Source organism: Impatiens glandulifera, chromosome 7 (assembly GCF_907164915.1).
Source record: "Impatiens glandulifera chromosome 7, dImpGla2.1, whole genome shotgun sequence".
NCBI classification, from domain to species: Eukaryota; Viridiplantae; Streptophyta; class Magnoliopsida; order Ericales; family Balsaminaceae; genus Impatiens; species Impatiens glandulifera.
Genome location: NC_061868.1, coordinates 42,935,613 through 42,961,528, shown reverse-complemented (window position 1 = coordinate 42,961,528; position 25,916 = coordinate 42,935,613). Strand labels below are relative to the sequence as shown.

Here is a 25,916-nt window from a genome sequence, read left to right as displayed (position 1 = left end):
TTATATATTTTTTAATAATTTAAGTAGATAATATCTTTTTAACAACTTGTTTATTTTTTTAACTCTTTAAATTTTTTTTATTTATTTATGGGTAGTTGATGTTTAATATTTGATCTAAATTGGATATTCAATCGAATTTGAATCAAATTCGAATAAATCGAATTTAAAATTATTCAAATCGGTTCGGTTTCAAAATTACTTAAAAGAATATTAAAAATTTAAATAACTTAGAATCGGAAATTTGAATAACCCAAAAATCAAACCGTTGAAGACCCTACCCCCTACCCATATATTATTCCTACTTATGAGTAGCTCAATCTAGACTAAGGTGTAAGTTTATACTAAATATTTATTTTTTTAAAAAAAATTTAAACTAAATATTTGAAAGATGAACAAAAATATAATATTTTTATTAAAAGAATATGACATATGTCATCATAATTATTTAAAAACTAAATAACTAATTGGGGCGAGCCCAAAAGTATGGCCCAAATTTGTGAAGAGAGAGAGAAGGAGAAAGAGAAGGGCAGATATTTTTGAAATGTGCATCATGCATGTGGTTAGAGAGAGAGAGGGAGAGAGAGGGGAGAGAGAGAGATTGTGTACGTATGTTTTGTGAGGTTTCCGTTCTTTAGATGTAGAAGAGAGGGGAATGAATAGAAAGACCCTCGTTTTCACCGTCTCTCTCTCTAAGCTCTGTAAATTAGTCTTAGATTTTCTCTTCTCCGCCTCTGTTTTCTCTGGATCTCCTCATCTCATCTCATCACATCAATCACCCCGCCCCTCCCGCGGAAGTTTCATCTTTGTTTGTTGATTTTGTTTAGGGTATGTATCGTGGTCGAGTCGGCGTAGGTGGTGGCGGTGGTGGTGGATCGATTAAGTCGGTGGAGGTAAGTGGCCCTTTGGATCGAAAAAGGATTGGGGACGCTTTGGAAAAGCACTTGGACAAGACTTCTCCGTCTACTTTCAGGGCTGGTTTGAACGGAAACAGTAAGGATAAGGAAAGAGGTACTATGCCGACCACTTCCACCACCGGTAGTAAGTTGCAGCAGCAACTTGATCATCGTGACTCTAGAACTGCTTCCACTCTCACTTCCAAGAACAAATGCTCTGATGGTCTGTTTCTATCTTTTTTCATACCTTTTCAATTGGGAATCTTTTGAAAAGCAACTTCTTTTCACATTTTGATGTTTTTGTTTCATTTAAGATTGTTTGTTTTGGCTTTAAGGTTTAGGAATCTTTGGTATTTTGTAGAAAGGGGTTTGAGCTGAAATAGTTGTTCTTTTGCTGGGTTTAATTGAAGATACCTTTTTCACCGGTTTCCTCCATTATGATAATTTTGTTGTGACAAACTCTATTTATTTGTTTTTTTTATGTGGGTAAATAGCTAGTCCTCTGCAAGTAATGATTTGTAGAGGCAATGTGAACTGTAAGAAGGTTTTTTCACTTAGCTGTTTTCAATTTGTTTTGCCCTAATTCTTGAGGACTGGATTTTAGAAAACTAATTATGATGATATGATCATGATTTCAGATTAGTTTCAGTATGAGTGACTCGCTGTTTAATGTGATTGATTTTTCTATGAATTGATTTATTCATAATCAAGAAAGTGCATTTTATCAAATTAGTGAATAGATCACTTCTCTTATTGAATCCCTAGTTAGACCTTTCGCTTAATTTGAGACAGATTGAGAAAGGTTTTTCATGTTTTTGTTTTGTGGATTATAATGATGCTTATATATAAGTTTTTATTCTGCAGTAGAGGAATCAGAAACAGATAGTGAAGAGTCTGATGTTAGTGGTTCTGAAGGAGACGACACTTCATGGATATCATGGTTCTGCAATTTGCGTGGAAATGAGTTTTTTTGTGAGGTGGATGACGAATACATTCAAGATGACTTTAATCTTTGCGGACTAAGCAGTCAAGTGCCTTATTATGATTATGCACTAGACCTCATTCTGGATGTTGAATCTTCTCATGGTAAGATTGGTTGTACTGGAAAATGATTGTTTACGATTTTCATTTTATTTTTTAAACCAAAAATGTATTGTATTAGAACAAATCATTGTAACCCACTCAAGTGGTAACAATCTTGAACTAAGAGGCTGCTGTCTCAATTTTGATCCCGCTATGATAAAAAAACATGTTTTAAAAAAAGGACAAACCATTATAAGTTACATATAGTTTGATTACAAATATCATCTAGCTCGATTATATTGTTCTGATCCTTATGTGTCCACTTGATACATGAACAGATGGAACATTCACAGAAGAGCAGAATGAATTGGTTGAATCAGCAGCAGAGATGTTGTATGGTATGATTCATGTCCGATATATATTGACCAGTAAGGGAATGGCGGCAATGGTGAGGTCCTAGATTGAGATATATTGTATCTTTTTGATGTTCATAAATTTGGTTTATCTGACAAACCTAATTTTGATTTTATGCATAGCTGGAGAAATATAAGAGCTATGATTTTGGACGATGCCCTAGCGTTTACTGCTCTGGGCAACCCTGCCTCGCAGTGGGTCAATCGGATATACCTCGTTCAAGCACTGTGAAAATTTACTGTCCCAAGTGTGAAGATATCTATTACCCCCGTTCGAAGTACCAGGGCAGTATCCTTTTAATGCACGCCATATTGCTTTCTTGATTTTCACGTTCTTTGATTGAATTACTTGCATGTTAGGTAGATATTAGCCCTCTTTAGAAATATTTTTGTCTTATTTCTTTAAATCTGGATCCGGATATGGCAGAGAAACTGTCAATGGATTTTTAATCAGGATGCATTTGATAAAACTAAATATTAGAATGTTTGAATAAATCATATGAGAATCCTGAATTTTAAGTACTTGATATGTAAATTGTTTTAATAAAATATATAACTACATATATATATTATAAAAGTAAATATTATGTGTTGTCATGTTGAATTAGATAAGTATCATGTTGAATAAACCATATGAAAATAACTGAATCTTTAAGTACTATGCAAGTTGATTTGACAAAATCTGAAACTAGGTCAAAAAAGTATTTAAAAACACTTAAGAAACCTAGAAATTCTGTAATAAATAATTTGAAAAGTACTATTTTACCCTTGTAGTGATATAATATTGTAATTTAGTTAATTTTTTAAGGTTAATGTTGTTTTTTTATATGCACATGTAGCCACAAACTATACTATTGAGTTTGTCATTCATAACTTACTATTTCTAGCTTCATTTGAGCTGAATCTAAAGATTTTAAGTGGTTTTAAGTAACATATCAAATTAACTTATTTCAAATAATCACTTACAATTTCTAAGATCAAGTGATTAGCTGAGCTATCAAACACCACCTAATATTACCCTTGTAATTTGATTAATTTCCTATGGTTAAAGTTGTCTTTTATATGCTCATTACTTTATATTATCTAGTTAAGTTTGTATTATCAAACAGCTGTCTAAATCCATCTACATTGATGATTCATTTGCTGCTAATAATACTCGATAACTCTTCTGCTTCTTGTGATTGAATTCCTTAAACAATTGGAAGATATTGATGGAGCCTATTTTGGAACTACATTTCCACATTTATTTCTGATGACATACGGGCATCTGAAGCCACAGAAAACAACTCAGTGCTATGTTCCAAGGGTGTTTGGATTCAAGCTCCACAAGCCATGAAGAAAGAAAAAACGAAAAAAAGTTCTTCGCCTGTTTAGATCTCTCAATGGATTTGACACTACTACTGCTAGCAAAGGGTGTGATGAACAAAATTCAACCTTCCAAAATTTTATTGTATATTATAACAGGAGGGGAGCAGGTTTGTATTATTAATTCATCAGGTTGCGATAATAGATATTTTCTTGTTGTAATTTTAGTTGAATCTACTGCATTTCTCTGTTTTATTAGTACTGATTGATTTCTACATTCAGTGTTCATCATTTGATTTACTTCTTCAATTGAGACATGTTAGAAAACTATGTTGTAGTTTTTTTAAGTATATGCATAACTTGTTTTTTCACTCTTCTCTTTATCATAAAGTTTACTCTTACTGTACTGTAAAAAAAGTTTTAAACAGATCAGATCATCTTCAAATGTAGCTATTGGCTGTAAAAAACATCTTTGAACTTGCTTATTGGTTGTTACTCTTTTGAATTAATATTTATGTATTAGACAAACCATGTAACAATGAAAACCAAGATTTAAGGTAAATTTGAACCTCTTTCACTTTGTTTTTATTTGAATGAATAATTTTTTTATTGGTTATTTTATATCAAGTTTATTTGAATCATGTTCTATAAGTTGAGGAATTTGTTATTCTTAATGTGGTTTTTCTCTCCTTAATTTTTTTTTCAATTATTTTTTAATATGATTCTAATATTTGTATACTCTGGTCAAGTTGTTCGCAAACTGCTTGGTTAAGACTTATTTGACCAAGTTCGAATTGAGCCTACTTCTTTAATATAAGAATCAAGCTTATATAATACTTGTCGACCTTTTACTAGTCCGATAAGAAATAATATATTTATTTTAATATTAAAATCTAAAATTTAAAATCAATATTTACTTTTCACACATATTTAAAAATTTATTGTAGCTCAAGTTTTCAAGTCGAACCGAGTTTTTAGTTAAATAGTCGAGTCGGTTTCGAACTCAAATTTATAAATTCATTTGAGCTCGAGTTGACTCATTTGCTAGTAAATACTCAATTGAGCTCGATTTGACTCATTTGCCGTTCTAATATTGTCCAATATAAGTTTAGTTTTAACCCTTGTCCAAAAAGAAAAAGAAAAATAGTTAGCTAACTTTTATATTTCAATTTTAATTCTACTAAGTATTACAAAAGTATATAATTTATTTTTGATAAAAGATATAAAATTTAAGATTGACTTCAAATAGTATATATTGATATATATATATATATATATATCAGTCTATATTGTAATAAATCATGAAATTTGATACTATTATAAAAAGATTATTTATGGTTAAAATATTCAACTCTCTTAAATGAAATATTTATAATTATAATAATATAATAAATAAAATCAAGCTTAATTAATATTTAAGATTTTGATTTATAATAAATAAATTTTGACCAACATGATATATAAGAAATAGTTCAATGATAATAAAAACTTGAAACTAATATATATAATAATAAAAAATTGTCATTCAACCATACTTACCCAAAAATATTTAGTCAAATTCACATTCATTATTAAAATGTTCCATTCAAACTAAATATGTTATTTTAGTTTTAATAAAATATCTAAAATTCAAAATAATAAAGAAATAAAAATAGAATTCAAAACTTGCTCTCCGAATCCTCATTAAAATATTAATATGCAAATGAATTCACTTTTATTTTAATTAATTGTCAATTATTTATGCATTATAGCTAGTTTCATGTTCAGCTTTTTTTTTTATCAAAAATTCATCATATATTTTTTTTTTCAAACATTTAATCAATTAAAATATTTTATTTTATGATTATAAATTATATATATATATATATTATAATTCATTTAATTATAACTTAAATAACTTACAATTTTTATCAACAAAAATTCTTTAAAAAGCTCAATAAAAAACTTAAATAATCCAACAAGTTCTTAATATGAATACTCTCATGTGTTTGTCAATTAATTTATTAGAATTTCATCCAATTACTCAGGTTTCATCTTTGTTTTTTTTTTTATAAAAAATTATATATTAAATCTTATTTCTTTTCAATTATTGTGTCATTTAATTTACCAACTAAAATATATAAAATTTAAATTCTAAATATAAAATTACATTGGATTCATTCAACCAATTAGGAACTTGAATAACTTCCTTTTTTTTAAAACAAATATTATTTCAAAAACTCTCAAATAACTGATATCAAACAAGCCCTTATAAAATGTCCTCTTATCTAATTTTGTAAAAAAATATATATTATGACATGTTATGGACAAGGAATCATAGCTTTTCATTTATAAACATTTCTTTTATTTAAATTGATGGAACCACTTTTACAAATAAGTGAAATTTGACAGTAAAATGTAATAAGTGCATAAAGTACAATTTTGATATATCTAGATAATAATAGTAGAAGAGAAGAAAAAAAGGATAACAATTTTTCACACTATAAAATTATTTCAAGTTGTATTTAGATGAAAAATTATAAATAAGTTTATAGATACACAATTAATCAATCATAAAATATTATTTAATTTAAATCAATATAAAATATTTAACAAAGAAAAACAAAAGTATTTTAAAATAATGTCAATTTTCTATCTAAATTCATTTCAATATTCAAATAGATACATGGGCAGCCAAAGTTTTGAACTTTTTATTTATTTATAAAACTCCTTATATTTTATATTATATTATTATCAAAAGTTATAAAAACATTTGTTAGATAGGATGATATTGGGGCGGGAATCTCTTTTCTATTTTTACTTTGGAGACTTAAAACTCTTATAAGAACATGGCTATCCATGACCCAAAAATGGGTCATGACGTTGGTTGTCGTGTTGATTGTGTGAGTTTATCATAACCAATTGGTTGGTCATTTAATGACCAATTGGTTCATTATCATCTTTTTTTTTTGTCAAATTTTGACAAAAATCACAACCAAACTCATCCAATAAAATGCTGCCATTTGTCAGCTTCTAATTGGTTGCCTATATTTTTTTTTATCTCTTATCTTTAAAACCCGATTTTAGCATTATTTATAATTTAAAAAAAAATACCAAAATTCGTAATTTTTCGAGATCTATAAATAGAGATCACTCTTGCTATATTTCGGAGCACAAAAAAATCACAATTTTCTCCATTTCTTACTAATTATCCTCTTTTATTTACAATTATCCATAATTAATATTAAATTATTATGGATAACTACAACAATAATTCAAACACTTCAGCTAATTTTAATCCCGAATATGAAAGTTTTCGACAGTTCAAGCGTAATAATCTAACCGGGTGGCAAAATATGATGTCGCTAGTAAGGTATATCTCAGAATTCGCCTCAAAACTTCTATCAAAACTCCCAACAAAATTATTATATTTAAAAATTATTTATTATTTTTTAATTTAAAAATAAAAATAATATTATTATTATATTTAAAAATTATTTTTAATTTTTTAATTTAAAAATAAAAATAAATTTTTTTAATTAATGATCAAGATTTTTTTAGTCATATGGATAAACACCATTACTAAAATCTTGGTCATAAAGCTCTTTTCATGACTATGATCATAATTCAAAAATTGGTTATTAATAGAGATGCCTAACATATAATAATGAATAAATAAATATATTAGTAATTTTATATATTTAATTGTATTTATAGTGTTCAAGGATTTGGATTGAGAACATAAATACCATCTCTGCCCCATATCCGATTAACCGGAGAGAATTCGCCTCAAACGGGACAATTCGATTCAGTTAGGCAGGATTTCAATTTGACATCATATTTAGGTATAAGTTTCAAACCTTACCCCCTAAAATAATAATAAATTCTCTTATAAGAGATTGATTGAACTATTCATCACTAACTTATAGGAAAATCTAACAAAAACAACCCTAAAAATAGTTAAACTAATTGAATTTTTGGGGAAATACTTTTAAAAAGTCAAGACTAACTATATTCCTAATTACTTCAAGAAAGTTTTAATTATTTTTAATATAATAATCCAAAAATGGAAAAAGCAAATTCACACTTTATAATATTTTAATTTTTACTTTTTCATAATATTATTACCCCCATTCCTTCCTTTACCTATAAGTAAAAGATAAAACCCTTCGATGATAATAATAATAAATCTTCAAACAAAAAAATGAGGCTAATTTCTTGCCTTCTCTTTATCATCACCATCATCATCTTCTTCATTTTCCAATCCACAAAAGCTTCAAACCTAATCAATGAAACCTGCAAACAATCCATCCAAGATAACCCAACAAGCAAATACGGTTTCTGTCTCACCTCTCTACAGGCGGCGCCGGCCAGCCGTTGCGCCACCGTTCGTGGGCTAGGATCAATCGGAATCCGTCTCGTCCGTTATAACATTACTGATGCTAGATGTCATATTATGCATCTTCTTAAGGAGAAAAAACATGATCTTTATTACAGGGCATGTTTAAATGACTGTTTTCAACTCTATTCTGAAGCATTAGACTCTGTTAAGAAGGCTATGAAGAACTACAATGGCAAGAGATTTAACGATGCTAATATTCATATAAGCGCTGTTATGACTTCTGTTACTACATGTGAAGATGGGTTTAAGGAGAGAAAGGGGATTGTTTCGCCATTGACGAAGAGGAATGATGATACGTTTCAGCTTTCTGCCATTGTTCTTTTCATTATGAACTTCATTCAGAAAGGGTAATTAGTTAGTTTAATTATATGGGTTGATTTATAGTATTATTGTTTTTATTTTATTTTTGAACTGTGAAAGCATAATGTAATTTCATTTCAAATCTTATGGAATATAATTATAAGAATATGGGAGCAAGTCATTCTATAACATTCTAAGTTGTAATCTTCTTGTTTCCGGATTCATCTAACGAAAAAGGATCTCCCCGAAATGTGTTGAGTGGCAGCAGTTGATTGGACATATAGGGTTAAAGCACTTTAGGGACCTGCTCATGGCGAAGCGAGGGAGTATTTTCATGGGCTTGCCTTGGTATCTTGTTCATCCTAATGTGTTGAATGATCTCGGTCAATAGCTCTAGTTGATGGTTGGGCTGGTTTCGATGACTATGAATGATGTTCATCCTAATGTGTTGAATGATCTCGGTCAATAGCTCTAGTTGATGGTTGGGCTGGTTTCGATGACTATGAATGAACCATTTTTTTTGCTCGAGAAGAAGCTGGTTATATTTCCTTAGCTCTAGTTGCTGGTTGGTTCGGTTTCGATGACTATGTGTATCATCAACCTTTTAAGTTCTTATTACAAAATATTCTTTTAAAATATTCTGAAAAAGAAATCACCCAAGGTTGATTTAAATGAGATAATGGTTAGAGAAAACTTGATTTATAAATTTGTTAATATTTTTTCGCCAACTATCAACATCAAATAAAGTACCACAGGAAAGCTATCATGAGCATCTACCTTTTTTTCTCATGGATTGCATCATCCACATGATTCCTGGATATTAATACAGAGATAAAAGTGATTTTTTGAAAATCCAATCTTGTATGGATTCATCACCAAAACCTCTTACCTGAAATGTTTATACTCTAATTGCAATAACCATGAAATGAAAACCAAGAATGATAGGAGGACAATCAAATCAAATTGTTTCATAAAACATGCTGATCAAAAGCAGTTAATGTTTTAACAAACTACTTATTCTCCAGTCAAAAGACTATGAGCAGTAGAAAAATGTGAACAGAAAATGGCAGGACAAACATCGTTTTGATTCGCCATGTTATGGACGACAATTGAAGGATGGGAAATTGTAGACTTTTTAACTTTAACTAGACATTGGATGGTTATAGATATACTCAATTGCAAGAGTGCAGGAATCAATCTTATCAGCTTCTTTATCTGGAATCTCTAGCTTGAACTCCTCTTCAAGAGCCATTACAATTTCCACTGTGTCCAGGCTGTCTAAACCTAGATCCTTCTGGAAATGAACATCAGGTGTTACCTGCATGCAATCACAATCAATTTTCATATCGTTAGAAGAGATTCATTGGTCCTGTCTTTTACAACAGAAGCACAAACTGTAAACAAGTTCGAAGCATGAAAAATTTAAATGACTGGTTGGTTCATTGATTAAAAAGAACTTTGATTTAGACAACTTGATTGAACATGCAAATCCACAAACCTCAACTATGATAGTAATGATTCAGAAAGAACTGCTGAAATTACCTGAAGATAGTTAAACTGCCTACTATGCACATCTCAAGGAGTTTAAACTAAACCAGCTTTGATGGAGACTATGTTTCAAATGTTTTCCCTTACCTAAATCAAATATATATGGCTTTTCTAGCACAGCTCTCTAACTTGAAGCTAATTTTTTCAGGATACTCAAGATAGCTAAAAATGGAAGATGGGCAACCTTCGAGCTTAGTAGTACCTTGTATACGACAAAAATTCAAAAAAAATGTAAAAAGGCAATTGATTCAAAGTGGGTTTATAAATTGAAACTCAAACCAGATGTTAGCTATTCACCTGTTGTGAAAGGATTTAATCAAAAGAAAGGGTGGAATATCATGAATAGCTATTTACATGTTGCTAAGCTAGTAACTGTTACAATATTATTAGCCTTAGCAAATGTTAAATCTTGGCATCAACATCAATTAGACATTAACAATGCCTTCCTTCAGTGTGTTGGATGAGTAAGTCTATTTATTGCTACCACATGGGTATGTTAAAGCTAAACATGGACAAGTTTGTAGACTTGTTAAAAGTCTTTACAGCTTAAAGCGCAAGCTTCTAGACAATGGAAGATTGAATTTTGTAACAAGTTCGTTGATTTTGACTTTAATCAATCATCTCATGATAATTGTCTCTTTACTAAACAAAAGGTTTCTAGTTTCACCTCTTTACTGCTATATGATGATCATGTTCTTGTATCTGGAGATGAATTATCTGAAATACAAGATGTTAAGGATTTTGCATAGATCCTTAACCATCAAAGATCTTGCAGAAGCAATGTACTTCCTTGGCCTCAAGATAGATCAAACCTCTCAGGTATTTAGGTTAACCAAAGAAAAAATATGGGATTCTTAGAGCTTCACTACATCCCGACTTCACCTGTTTTCTTTCTCTCATTTTTTGCAACCGAGGTTTATTCCTATGGAGGCTAGCACAACCCCACTTCCATGACTCCTCACCCTTTAAATCAGAGAGTTTTTAGTGGAAATCGAATCTAAGACCATTTGAACTCTTAAGTTTGCTACTTAAGCTACCCTTAATCTCATACTCTGAAATTGTTCGTCTTGTTTGGCAGCACCATTTGCAATTTTCTTACTCAGAATCATTTTAGCAGGAAAATTGCTTGGCACACGATTAAACAGTGAAACTGCTAGATAGCATTCTGTCAATATTAACCTAAATCCAATCCCAGAACTCTAATCGAGTATCACAGATTGAGCAGTCATCGCTAGGGCTTTGACATTGATAATGAACTAATAAAGGGTATGCAAATTCTCAAATAACAAATATCAAATTCGTTCTCATTCAAATACTCTTCAGCATCATCAAATAACAAACTTTTTCTTTCTTAACAGAAAACTGAGACGATATCCCTATCGTATAACAATCGATTTCACTTTCCAGCTCCATTTACATTTCCAAAGTTTCAGATTTGATTAACATGAAAGAGATAAAGAAATGTATCAAATTGAATTGAGAAGATTGACTAACCTGAGAAGGATCGAGTTTGGGGAAACTCTTGACGACGTCTAGAACTCTTTGGGTTACTTGATCCTTGGTCAGATGATCATCGCCATGGGAGGACATCGACCGATTGAAGCTACAAAGGCTCAACTTTGACCCATTTAGGGTTTGAGTTTCAGCTATTGGAACTCGAATGTGACGAAGGATGGCTCCTCTCAGCGCCGACGCCATTTCTCTCTCTCTCTAGCTCGTTCTCTCACTTGCTCTCCACCTTCTGGTTAATAAAGAGGGTATTTCCGGTATTTAACCGCTCTTAACTCCACTATGCAATTGATGTAAAAATAAGCCCTTACACTTATTTCCTTTACGTTTATTGCCCCTTAAATAAAAAAATTAACACATTTATGCCCAAATATTACAATCAATTAACCAAATTTTTTTTTTTTAAATTAGCGATTTTCTATTAGTTCCGTTGGTTTAACTAATTGATAATAATATAATAATTCATATCAATTTAACTAAGTTTAAAATATATTTGTATACATTGGAGGTGTCAAAAATGAATTCGACTCGTCAACCCTAACATGAGTCGACTTGAAAAATATTGGGTTAGGGTTCGGGTCAGTTCAGGTTAGACCTAAAATCTGACCTGAAAAAAAAGGGATTAGTTTCAGGTTGACCCGGATTGACATAAAAATATTATGAGTTTAATCATAAATGGGGATAATAGAGATGAATCAAATCATTCAATTACTTAAACTAGTGCACAACAACGGAGAAATGGGGTTTGAAAGTTGAAAGTTACTTTTGTGATTCTTGAATTTTTTTTTTCTTTTGGTATGTTATATCACAATTTTCAATAGGTAATATTTTTTTTGATTAAATTTTTGAATTTTTTAAACAATTATTTTTTTTGTGGAGTAATTAGCCATTAGACTTTAAATTTAAATAATTAAACTTATAAACACAATTATTATATTTAGGCCAGTTTTTGTTATTTTGTTTTTAAATTAAAATATTATTATGTATTTTTTATTAATAATTTTGTTAAATAATAAAAGTAATTTTAATAGTACAAAAATCATTTCAGGTTATTCGGGTTGGCCGGGTAGGTTGTTTTTGGGTTGGTTCGACTTCATGTCGGGTTCGGGTTGAGAATTTTTTGTAATGCACCTATTTTAATCCAACCGAAACTTACTCGAATCACCCGAATTGACACCCCTAACTATACATTATTTTATTTGAAATTTTATTTTATACATTTTTTTATTTGAATTATTTTTTAAACGTCTAAAATCGTTTTAAAATGTGATCACATTGTTAATTATATGGGTTGAAAATTGGTACTAACTTCTCATATATGTTGCATATTTATTTTTCTAAGTGTTACTATTGACAAATCTCTCACCATCTGTTAATAGATGACTTTTTCAGTTTTAAACGACGACGAAACTGTTCCACTCAATTTTCAGATAACGATGTTGATAACTAAGACGACGACGTGGTTGACTTGTTGCTGATCGGACGATTCAAATGAGTTTCGCCGTATTTAACTATTTCGTTACGTTACCAGAGTTAAACCTAAAAATAGGTTTTTGAATATGTTGAAATTGGCGATATGGAAAAAGATGGAGTAGAGAAAGGTGGTGATGTATGTTTGTCATGTTCAGACATGTGAACATAAATTTCAACGTAACTCAAAATTTATTTTTATGTTTTAACTCTTATAGAAAAATGAAATAGTTAAATATAAAGAAACTCGCAATATATCTTAAATTGATTTAGTTTGTAATAACGTTGCCGTTGTCTTAGTATGTAACATTGTTGTTTGAGATTAAAGTTGAAGAAGTAATAGAAAGACGAATATCATAATGGAAATTAGAAAAATAGAGAATATATATATAGGAGAAATATCCGTCTATTTTTAACTTCAAATTAACCATGTAATAACATTTTATAATAATAATGTTAATAGAATAAATTTAAACAAAAATAAATATATTATGAATAATTTCAAACAAGATTATATATAGAATATTTACAACTCAATTAAATGTTTATGAAACATCATACTTATTATCACTTTAATTAATCTTATTTACTTATTATCATTTTAATTAACTAAAAATTGTCCCTCATAGAATATATTCATTATTAAAATCTACCTATTTATATATCTATATATTTTTAGTTTAACGTTAACCTAATAAAACCTCCTAGTCGGTGGTGAGTATTTTAATAATATATTATAAAATAACGACAAATAAAAATATGCTGCTCATTTTTTTTCACTAAGTTTTGTTAGAATTAATTCCAACCATATTTCGGTAAATATATTAGTGAGTAATTATATATTATTAAAAATTATCAATCTAATTAATGTTATTTACTAAATATAAAGATTATGACTTATTCTGACCTTTATAATAAATATGAAATATATTTATGTAAAAACAAAAATATCATTAAAATTTGGTTGATGGCCCGAATAATAATTATATATTAGGATTATATTTTCAACTCATATAGATAGTCTATTTATTATGTTAAATTTATCAAATATGTATGTTCAAACTCATATAATATGTATCTGGACACTAAGCATCAACGAAAGAATGACATGGTCATTGAAGAAAATACTAAAAACAAGAAAAGATGTCTTTCAAATGGTGAAAACCACAATTGAAAATGGAAGAGAGGTACTATTCTGGCATGATCTTTGGCTGGATAATATTCCCATTATATTCAAAGAAAAATGTAAGGAAACAGAGTTAAAAGAGAATACATCAAGTACTCATTTAGAGACGTATATGAAGGTAGATGTGATTCACTTTTGAGACGTATTCCAGAAGGTGATAAAATCATAAACCTAATGAGGCAGAAGCAACTCAATGAAAATAATGATGAAATAAGCTGGAAAACAGAAAGCAATGAGAAGTTTATTACAGGAAAGGCATGAGAAATGGTTAGAACAAGAGGACATGAGGTAGATTGGCATAATGTGGTATGGTCTCCAAAGATTATTCCTCGTCACTAATTTATTCTCTGGCTGGTATACAGGAAAAGGTTGACAACAAAAGACAGAATTCGAAAATATATAAACATTCCTGATATCAACTGTGTCCTATGTTCGGGAGTTGAGGAAAGCATAAACCATTTATTTGGGGAATGCTCTTTTGTAATACAAATCTGGAGGATGTATGCTGCAAACATGAACATCATCAACTTTCCAAGAATATGGGAAGAAATTCAAGAGTGGATGAAGAATAAAGCAAAAGGAAGATCCTTCTATGTAAGTATGTTGAAATGCTACTTTGGAGCAATAATCTACAATATCTGGAAAGAAAGAAAGAAATTCAAGAACTCACAGTGGAAGAAGTAGAACCGCTGAAGATATTTGGAGAGATATAACTTCAGATGGAAATGTACTCATTCAATCTTGGAGAGGAATCCAAAGGAATGAAGAGAATAGAAAGTTCTGTCATATATGGGATATTTCGTTTGAGAAGGTCACAAGTAGAATAAAAGTAAAAACGTTGTAGGCGCTAATTGATTATTGTTATTGTTTGTAATTCAATTATTATTTCATTGTCAAATCTAGAAATTGTCTAGATCTGATCTTAAACTTTGTATTTTTTTTCCCTCTTTTGGGTTTTAATGAAATGGCACTAAGCTGTTCCCCCCCCCCCCCAAAAAAAAACTTAGTGAACTGTTATTCATTACCGATTCAGGTATGTTTTCACAACTATATTTTATATCAATTTATTGGTATAAAATAATAAAATTATAGAGTTAAAAAATAAAGATTTTTTTAACAAACTTATTATTTTGCATCACTTCCTCACAACAACGATATTAAAGATAAACTAGGAAAATTCACGTGCGATACACACGGATAAAAATATAAAAAATTACTAAAAAAAATTATACTAATATGTATTTTAATGTTTAAAATTCTTAATAAATCACGAATAATATATTAAAATAAAAAATAAAACACTCTCATTTACCCACACACTAATTTCATCGCAAGTTTTAACCAATGTCATTTGCATACAACCCGACCTTCTTTATCCTTAATTCGGCCAACCATCCATCTCATTCCACATTTGTCCACCACAATAATCGACCTCTCATATGTGACCTTACACTTTCATTTCAGTCAAATTAATCATCTCCAACATCACCAATCTCTTTTACTCTTCACTTTGGTCACCAATCTCTAACTAGTGGTCTCTTATCTCGTGACTCATCTCCTCACATATTTTACAATATACAACTTTATTTTTTATCCTCACTTCGGATAACTAATAATCTCATTCCACATTTATCCACACCCTAATCAACATCTCATATTGTGTAACCTTACACAATTTCATTTCGGACAATTCAACCATCTCTAACGTTATCAATCTCTTTTATCCTCATTTTGACCCATCAATCCTCCAATCGATCTCTCATAGTTTGACCTTACTTACTTCGATTAACAAATACAATCTCATTCCACGTTTTTATTGCATAAATCTCAATTAACTCTCATCTTGAGACTTTACTTTCATTTCAGTCAAACAATTCATCTCCTCACATATTTACAATAAACAACCCAACTTACTTATCTTCACTTCAACTGACCAGTCCATGTCATTTCACATTTATCGACCCTAATCGGACATCTCATACCGTGACCTTAAACTTTCACTTTTGTACATTATCAATCTCTTTTACCCTCACTTTGACCACTAATCCCCAATCGACCTCTCATCGTGTGACATACTCACTCGACTAACCAACCATCTCATTCCATATTTTTATCCACCTCAATTGACCTAGTCGGCCTCTCATCGTGTGGCATACTCACTTAGACTAACCAACCATCTCATTACATATTTTTATTCACCTCAATTGACCTCTAATCTTGTGACCTTACACATTCACTTCGGTCAAATCAACAAACAACAATCCATCTTCTTTCATATCGTGAATGAAAAAAATGGGACACCGGATTAAGTATGTAGCCGCAAACACACGTAACCATTTAACTAGGCGCGGAACTTGGCGCCTGACGGGCTCGAACCGAAGAACTTAAGGTTAATATCCACTTCTTATTGTCGCTATGCTAGAAGAGGGGATTTCATATCGTGAATGATATTTACCCAACAATCAATTTCATTGCATATTTTAACCATTCATCACAATCAACCTCTAATATTGTGAATGTCATTTACCCACCACCACTTTCGTCGCAAATTTTAACTAATATTATATATATATATATATATATATATCAATTAAAGGGTTTGTTAAAGAGTTGTACTTGTTTTTGTTAGATGTGAGTTCGAAACATACCTATATCATTTTTAATTTTAATTTATTTTTAACCGTTTTAAGTTTATGAGTGGGTCAATCCACAATCCGACCCAAATATGCATTTACTCTCACATATATATCCAAATTAACCACAGCTCTTGACCCGACAATCCAGACACTTTGAAATTAAGCATATATATATATATATATATATATATATATATATATTAGTTAGTTAAAAAGTTGAACTTATAAATATGTCTAAGAATGTCTCACGTTCATCAAATTTGGTATTTAATTTAAAATATAAAATCGTATTAGTCTAGTTGGTTAAATGGTTGTATTTGTTAGGTTACAAGTTCAAAACATACATATAACATTTTTATTTTTAACCGTTTTAAATTTATGAGCGGGTTAACTCACGATCCGACTCAAGTATCCATTTACTTTCATATATATATATCGAAATTAACTACATCTCTCGACCTGTCAATCTCGACACTTTAAAATTAAGTATTATTATTATTATTATTATTATATATATATATATATATATATTAGCCTATGATTATTTCAAATATTTTATTTTGATAGTTATTTCAACATGATTGATAGAATGACTCATTATTTGCTTTTATGTAATATATAGTTATTTTTTTAAATTATTCTTAAAATAATAATAATAATAATAATAATAACTTAAACAATGTTTATATTTAAGACAAATCATCATAAAAAAAACACATCTAACCAATACAAATAAAATATTATATTTTAGTATTTTTAGGTAAAAAAAATCTACCATTTGATTAATGGTGCATTTTGACTAAAGTGAATATTAATTAAGGCATTTACAAAATTTATTCACTGGTTGCATTTAATATATCTATCTAATTTCTAGATGGTTAAGAATTTAACATATCTATATAATTTCATATATATATTCATCTTCTTATAATATTCTAGATAAGATAAGTAGACATTGTAGTTGACAAATAATTACAAGGTTATCTTTGAAGTGTGGATATTTGTATATTTTACATGTTAAAAATATAAATTATAAGATTTAGTTTGTGAAATATAAAAAATGTATTATTTTATATTATTAAGTTGGTGGCTAAGAAATGAAATATCACAGCTCAATTCTTATTTAGAATATTTATTTTTTAAAATGCTTTAGTTAATAGAAGAATCATTACTTTGTGGAATAATGTTAGTTTTCTTAAAAATAATAATAATAATAATATATAAAAAAAAAGTCCAATTGTATTATTTATTTGAATCTATTTTATTTTCTTTTCTTTACAAAAAAAATTAAAAATATAATCAAATTAGTTAATAGAATTTGACTGATTCATTTAAAAAATAAATCAAACACTCAAATAAACAAACAAAAAAAATACTCTAATAGTCACTTTCCAACTCCTTATATATTATTTTTGTAATTGTTATAAATAAATAAATAAAAGCAGTACCAATCTATCTATTGGTGGGGGTTAGAATATATCTATCAATTAAATTAAATGGATCAAAATCTAATTAAATGTCTAAGAACATTTTTACTAGAATCCAAAATAGTATCAAGCTTTTTCATTAAAAAACTAAACCCTGAAGTTGGATATGTTTTGATTAAAAAAATCATAATAATAATTTGTATGTTTACACGAGCTTGTTTGATATTGAACTTTTTATTGGGTTGTTTGAAAAAATGTATTTAGAAATTTAAGTGATTATATTATTGTAATATATTTCGTATTTAAATTTTATATAAAAAGAAAAAAATAGATCATTTTTTTTAGTAATGATAAAAAATTAGTTGACAGAATAAAATACTAATATATGTTCTTATTTATTTGAATTTATTTTATTTTTTTAAATAAAGAAGAGTTAGCATGACACCTCATAGTGATGACGTGACTTTTTTTGGTAAGACTCTTACTATATATGACTATTTTTGTGAGATTTTTTTTTAAAATACAAAATTATAATAATACATCACTATTTGTAATTGTTTTTACACGCTATCTCAAATGTAGTTCAACCGTCATTTTGGACCAATATATTATATTGAGTCTTTTGATTTATTTGTGTGTTTGAATGGTTTTTTAGATAATGGGTCGCAATTAATTTGTAAGAATAGACCATACATAATAAGAGTATTAATTTATTTGATCACGTCTTAATTACTTCTCATATGTTGCTTTCAAAATGTTTTTAAGCCAAACCCTATAAATAAAAGGTCAAATGACTCCTCAAATTGATATGTTTTTTTTTAATTAATTGATTGGAAACTAACACGTCGCTACATGATTACACTTCAATTTAAATCGTTTTAGTAATATTCAAATATGATACGTTTAATTTTTAGACTATACATGTATCAACAATAAGCTTCAAATTTATATGAAAATGTATATTTTCTTTATTTAAAATTAAGATGGCAACCGACCATATAATTTCACAAGTTATACACATTTAAATTAAAATTCTAATGGGAACCCATTATGGAATTAAATTTATAATGACAACAACCAACCCATTTTAATTATAATGACTATAGCTAGTCATGAAGTGATCTGATGATAAACAAAAGAAAAATTAATAAAATAAAAGTTTGACCTCTATAATTAGAATGCATGCATCATGTATGCCTCATATAGCTTAATTTATATGTTTAAATGTTAATTAATATAGTTTAATTTGAAAGAAAGAAAAAAACATTTAAAGTAACTCAATACCTAGTTGATCATTTTCCTCTTAAGAATTAAGACCCCACAAACAGTGATGAATAATTAATATCCCTACATTTTGCAGGTGCCTTAATAAATAAATAATTAATGGAGGTGGATACTAGAAACAAATAGAGAAGATCATTGCTGGCCCTAGGATGATCATTAAATGGAGCTAATGGGAGTGGGTGAATTAAATAAATATGGCTGCTTATAAACATGAATATGAATCTAAAACTTTAATACATTATTTTTTATGATCTAAATTTTAATGAAAATGTAAGATTAAGATGAATTATTATTTAGAAGATACAATTTTAAACTAAATGACAATTTATCTTTATATTTAATAGTTAAATTTGTATTAATTTGTCGATAGAAATAGAAACGTGACGTTGATGGATTTAAAATGATTTAAATACATAATCATAATAATGTAACAATGCCAAACCACCAAACATAAGTCTCAACAACCAATAGATTATCCCACTAAAAATGAGAGATGATGATTTTATTGACTCATTTGCCTAATTCACCTCATTAGCTTATAACTATTTATCATTTTTTTTATCTTATCCATCTCAATTGTCATTTTGTAGTGCTAAAATCAATCAATCAATACCTCTTTTTCTTTTTCTAGTTAATTAAGGTGGCCGAATGTTATATGTCCGCTACATGCTCAATAATTCTAGATGGATTCATGAATCAGTTAGAATGTGCCCTAACCAAAAGTTGGACGATCTTGAAAAAAAAATTTAAGTAAATAATTTATCGATGAATTAGATTGAAAAATATTAAGGATTTAGAGATTAATATCAAATCTTACTACATTTTTTTTTCATTCCACCTCAACCTTAATGTAAATTCTCCTTAACATAGGGCTTAACAAATTAGCTCGAACATTCTGAATATAATGATTTTGTTTTGGGGGATTTTTAAATTTTGTATTAATTACATAATAATTTGTATTTTAGTTTATATGGTAAGTGATTGTGATAAAATAATGTTATATAAAATAAATTCTGACAAAATAATGTGCGATTGGGGTCCCTAGTTGCATTTAAGAGGAACCAGCTATCTAAAAAAATAAAATAATAATAATAATTAATGTGAAGTTGTATTAGACTAAAACTAAATTTTAATAAATAAAAAAAAAAGTGTAGAACATTGGCCTACATATTTTGAGCCTTTTGACTTGGCAAAGATGACAAATTATATATTTTTTGGTTGATATCCAGAACACACCATTTAAGATATTTAACTTGGAATCAAATTAAGGTGATGTTTGATACTTTTTTAATTCATTTTATAATTTAAATAAAATTGGGGTCATAATAAATTTGGTTAATATTGATTCAATTTGTATTAAGAATGCTATTTATGTCATATATATGCTAGTTACTATATATATAAAAAAAACTCCGACTATAAAATAAAATAATAATTAATTAATAAACCATTCAAATTGACTAGGTCCAAGATACATTTAATTTATTTAAATAATTTAAATTAATTAAATATTATTTTACTCTTCATTTTATTTATTATATTATTTAATTAATTAATCAAAATATTTATAAATAACTTCTGTTTTAAATTTTTATTTTTTATTATATACTATTTTTTAAATATTGTTTATTAAAAAACTTTCTACCAAATTAAAATTATCACAAATTATAAAAAAAAAAAGTTTCCACATAATTTTATATTTTCTCTTGTTAAATATATTTAGTTTATTATTCAATAAAAAGAAGAAAGAAATCTATAGTGGCCGACTTTAATAGAGTTCGTAAGTGGGTCCCGATGCTAATGGGAGTATCGTTCAGGAACATTAATGTCACAGCCCTCACCATCATACCATTTATTATTAATAAGAGAGTAAATAAATCACGGTTGTTGGTTGGCATACATCTACTCCTAAATTGTCAACCCAATTGACGGCCAAGATTCCTTTTTTTTACTCTCACTTATGTTCAGTCATCTTTCACTTACGACTAACCCGCAAATAAATACACTTAACCAATTAATCGGACAATCAAAACTCGAGAATACGAAAGAATATGGAGTTCAAAACAAGAATAAGGAAAATATATAATTTAAATTATTTATAAACACGCATCATGCAAATCTTAGCCTACCCGTATGTACTATTATAATATATTAAAATGAATCATATCAGTTCTCATTAATGGGTCTAAATAAATATAAATAACTTATGTGTCAATATATAGATTAATGGATATGTCAAAACTATATTATAAATACAGGTCACTGTGAATTTGAGACAAATGTCAAATTCGGATCATTAAAATATTTGAATATTTTATTAATAAATATTTAAAGTTTAATTTTATAATATTAAGATATTTTTACACATAAAATTGTCAAAAATAACCCTCTATTAAGTCTGTAAAATTGAAAAAGAAAAGAAAAAAAAAAGCAGAAAAATAGAGCGGTAAAACCGTAATTATATTGTATTGAGTGCAAATTAATGGTTGTTATTCGTCCTTCCAAAATCGGCTAGTTTCCGCGATCTGCTTGGTCTGAACGATGCCGCGTTTGCGTTTGCGTTCGCGTTTGAGAGGTGAAACTTTGCCGCCGGGACCTTGAGCTCACCGGAAAACGCTAATTCCGATGGAATTCCCTTTTGACTCCATTGTCTGCTAGGGCTTGCACGGACCAAAGGACTCAAACAGAAGTTCAATCCAGACACGTTTAACGAGTGATTCATCCGTCCTACGCCGGTAACGCCGCTACGCCGAACCGATTGAGCCACCTTACGCGGCGTATGCTTGAATCCCTGAGACGATTCCGACGAGTAACCGCTCCATTCTTCTTCATCTACACCGCCGTTTAAACCTCTCACCGGCGACATTCCACGATCTCGGTAACGCGTCATCGTTCGACCGCCGTTTCGACCGGTAGATTCATCTAGAGAAAACAAACGCGATTTCTTCTTCCGCTTGCTTGATAACATCGACGCAAACCAGGAAGGAGATGAAGATGACGAAGCGTACGAATCTCGTGGATTCGAAACGGAATCGGTAGTATCCGATTTAGATCTGAACAGTCTTCTCAAGAAGGAGAAAGGTTTATTATCCTTTTTCCTCTTCCAGACACTACCTGTGACATCAAAGGCTGTAGTTGGCCTAACCTGAGGAGTAGAGAAGAACAACTGTTCCGATAATCTCTTATCGTGGCTGAAATCACCGCTGTCCGATTTCCGGCGACAAACATAAGGCGATACAGAACGGGGAAACACAGGTTGAGACGGTTGCGGCTCCGATGTCCGGCGATTTTCTTGTTCCTGAGCAGCGACTAAGGAGAAGAGTCGTTCACGGAGGCAAGAGGCGCAAACGCCGATATTGTTACTGAAATCGTTAAGGTGTTTCCTGCACCTCATTACCTATCTATCTGTTCTAAGATTATTATGAATTTGCAAGTGTAAACAACCGAATATTTAGCTGTGATTGATCATTAATCGTCCTCTGTTCTGATTCATCATCATCTTCTTCTTCTTCGTCTGTTTATCATCTGATTCAACATTTGGATCAATTTGTGTAAGAGAAAGCAGAGAGGGAAGTATAGTCCTGGGAGTTTGTGTAAGAGAGAGAAGAGAGAGGATTTGCAGGCGTTCGGTTAATGCTAGTTCTTAGAAGATGCTTTATACATATAAATAAATACTAGTATTGGTTTTGGCTTTTAGTTAAAAGAATATTTATAAAACTCAATTTTAATCAAAGTTTATTTATACGATGATGCCCAAATATGGGTTATGTAAAATTATTTTCAAATAAATCATTATTCAGTTATCGAGCTCGTAGTTTATAAAAAAAAAATGATTAATTATATGAGCAACTACACAGTATTTTCAGAATAATCTTAAAAAATGTCGTAATAATAATAATATGAATTATACGTATAAAACGACTGATGTCAATGAAAGTTCGACAATTTTTCTCAGATAGTCCATTATAAAATAATTGGGATGATAATTCAAATATATAGATGTGTCATATTATATGCATCAATTCAAATTTCCAAACATTTATGCATCACTCAATGAATCCTTTTAATACTCAATAAAAAAAACTTCAAATAATAATCACACATCGACAATACAAAAGTAGGTGAATTGCCAACATTTTAATAATAGTCACACAACCACATTCTCATGATACATATGACGACTTACTATAATACAACATTTTTTAATAAAAAACTTATTTAGACGTATGTTAGACGTATAAACTAATAAAAGTTCATTTAAACGTACATACTATTCAAAATTAACTAATTTAGTCTCTAATAGTAACATGGTTAATTGTTTTTTTTAATATTTATTAATTAAATATTGTTTTTTTTTCTTTTTTATTAATTCATTAATTCATTTATCTCTTTTTACTATTTTTTTTTCTTTTGTTTATTAATTAATTAATCTATTTATCTCTTTTTTACTATTTTTTTTCTTTGTTACATAATTTTTTTATTTTTTTTATTTTGCTTTTTACTATATTAACATAAATTATTTTAAAATTATTTGATCTCTTTTAGGGAAAAATACTTGAATATTGTAATATATAAATAGTTTAATGTTTTTATACTCTAATATTTTCATATTTTGCTCAAATATTAAATAAATACTTGTATAATCTTTTTTCAAGAAATTTTATTTGTTGTGCAAAATATTCTTCCACAAGTTGAACACATATTATGTATTTGTCATATTTATGCAAATTGGAGTAAAAATTATAGGGAATGATAGTTCTATAAACTAGCTAATTAAATATTAGAGTAAATATTAAATTACTTTATACATTACAATATTCAACTATTATTTCCTAAAAGAGACCAAATAATTTTAAAATAATATATGTTAAAAGCAAAAGTAGTAAAATAAAATAAAATAATCAAATAAGGAAAGAAGAAAGAGTAAAAGTAGATAAAAGACTTAATTAATTAATAAAAAAAAAAAGAATAGACAAAAGAAAAAATAGTAAAGGAGATAAATTGATTAATTAATTAATAAAAAAAAAGAAGGAGGGAGAAAAAATGAATATTCAATTAATAAATATTCAATTTTTAAAAAAATTTAACCATGGTTATTAATAGAGACTAGATGAATCTATTAAAATGTTTGATATTATGTAAGTTTAAACGAACTTTTATTAGTTCATACGTCTAACTGAGTTAGTTGTATAATTACATACGTCTAAATGAAATTTATTTCAAATAATAGTCACACAATAATACAAAAGTAAGTGAGTTGCCGACATTTTTATAATAGTCACACAACCACATTCTCGTGACACATATGCCGACTTACCATAATACAAAAAATTTTTATGCACATATTATGTATAAGAATTTTACCATGAATAGGGCTTCATCCAAAGAACGATATCTTGGATGAAATTTTTGACTCCCATAGCTTCTCCCAGCAAAAATCATATGAAATCATCTCAATGAACAAATTGTAGCAATGCCTCATATGAAAATTATTCATGTCTTGTCAATGCATAATATTTTGTTTAGACGGGGACACATATTGGTGTCCTACCCAAAAAAACTTTGTTATGGGAAGAACTCTCCATAAATTTTAATCTCCTTCTATATCTAATTCGGCCTACAAAACTACTAGATTAATGATTAAACATATCCTTAACTGTGACATTTCTATATATAGAAATGGAAACAAACTCATGTTATGTCGTAGTTAGATTTTTGACACTACACTAAGCATCGTCCCAAAAATTGATCGAAGATTTATCCCTACAATGATGAGGTCTGAAATTCCAATTGACCCAATAAGGAGCTATAGTTTGACAATTTGTGTCATATTGGACTCCAACTATCACAATTTTATTTATTTAACGTTTTCTCACAAACGAATAAACACCCGTTTTTTTACTTTAACATAATATTTTAATTCCTTAAATAATTTACCAATTTGTAAAAAAACAAAACAACAATTCATTTTTTTTTTCAAATTTTCAATTATTCATGCACATTACATATTTTTAAGACATTCAATCGTATTCGACAGTTTTGAACACGTACATCTAAAAAAAATTACTAAATTTAAACTACAAATACCTTCAAATTGATAGACTATATACAAAGTTATGTCGTTATAAAGTTCTTTAAAAAATAAATACAAAATATAGCCTATTCAATTTTTCTCATATCTTTTATTAAATTATACATCTTTTTAGTAAAAAAAAAACTAATTTCGAAAAATTAGAATGGATAAATCTAAAAAACAATACTCAATTAAAAAATACGTTAAAAACGTATCTAAATACCATTTCATTGTGTCAAATTAATTAAAAAATAAAATATGTTAAAATAATATGATGGACGTTTTTTCCATTCAAGAAAAACTTTAAATGACTAAAATTTTGATAGTTTGAGTCTCATGTAGCACAATTCAAAGTTCAAATCTCATTTGATGAAAACGACCCAAGTCCGACCCCAAATAACAATCGATCTAAAATAAAATATTCTCCTATAAATGAGTTTGTCATAATTTTTAGAAGAAATTTAAGGA

The 25,916-nt window shown here is 28.6% G+C and overlaps 4 protein-coding genes across 4 annotated transcripts; 2 read left to right on the top strand and 2 right to left on the bottom strand.

Moving 5' to 3' along the window:
* Positions 1-571: 571 nt before the first annotated feature.
* On the top strand, positions 572-4,005 carry LOC124910269 (putative casein kinase II subunit beta-4). The gene is made up of 5 exons (XM_047450896.1): positions 572-1,116; positions 1,758-1,979; positions 2,255-2,364; positions 2,453-2,618; positions 3,535-4,005. The coding sequence occupies exons 1-5, from the start codon at positions 828-830 to the stop codon at positions 3,663-3,665; spliced, it is 918 nt and encodes a 305-aa protein (XP_047306852.1). The 5' UTR covers positions 572-827; the 3' UTR covers positions 3,666-4,005.
* Positions 4,006-7,817: 3,812 nt separating this feature from the next.
* Positions 7,818-8,399, top strand: LOC124909980 (putative invertase inhibitor). Its single transcript, XM_047450607.1, has one exon. It carries the CDS (start codon positions 7,818-7,820, stop codon positions 8,364-8,366), a length of 549 nt encoding a protein of 182 aa, XP_047306563.1. The 3' UTR covers positions 8,367-8,399.
* Positions 8,400-9,264: 865 nt separating this feature from the next.
* On the bottom strand, positions 9,265-11,616 carry LOC124945313 (acyl carrier protein 1, mitochondrial). Its single transcript, XM_047485723.1, has 2 exons — positions 11,358-11,616; positions 9,265-9,633 (listed from the first exon to the last, which is right to left on the bottom strand). The coding sequence occupies exons 1-2, from the start codon at positions 11,559-11,561 to the stop codon at positions 9,457-9,459; spliced, it is 381 nt and encodes a 126-aa protein (XP_047341679.1). The 5' UTR covers positions 11,562-11,616; the 3' UTR covers positions 9,265-9,456.
* Positions 11,617-21,854: 10,238 nt separating this feature from the next.
* Positions 21,855-22,769, bottom strand: LOC124909979. Its single transcript, XM_047450606.1, has one exon. It carries the CDS (start codon positions 22,767-22,769, stop codon positions 21,855-21,857), a length of 915 nt encoding a protein of 304 aa, XP_047306562.1.
* Between the last annotated feature and the right edge of the window lie 3,147 nt (positions 22,770-25,916).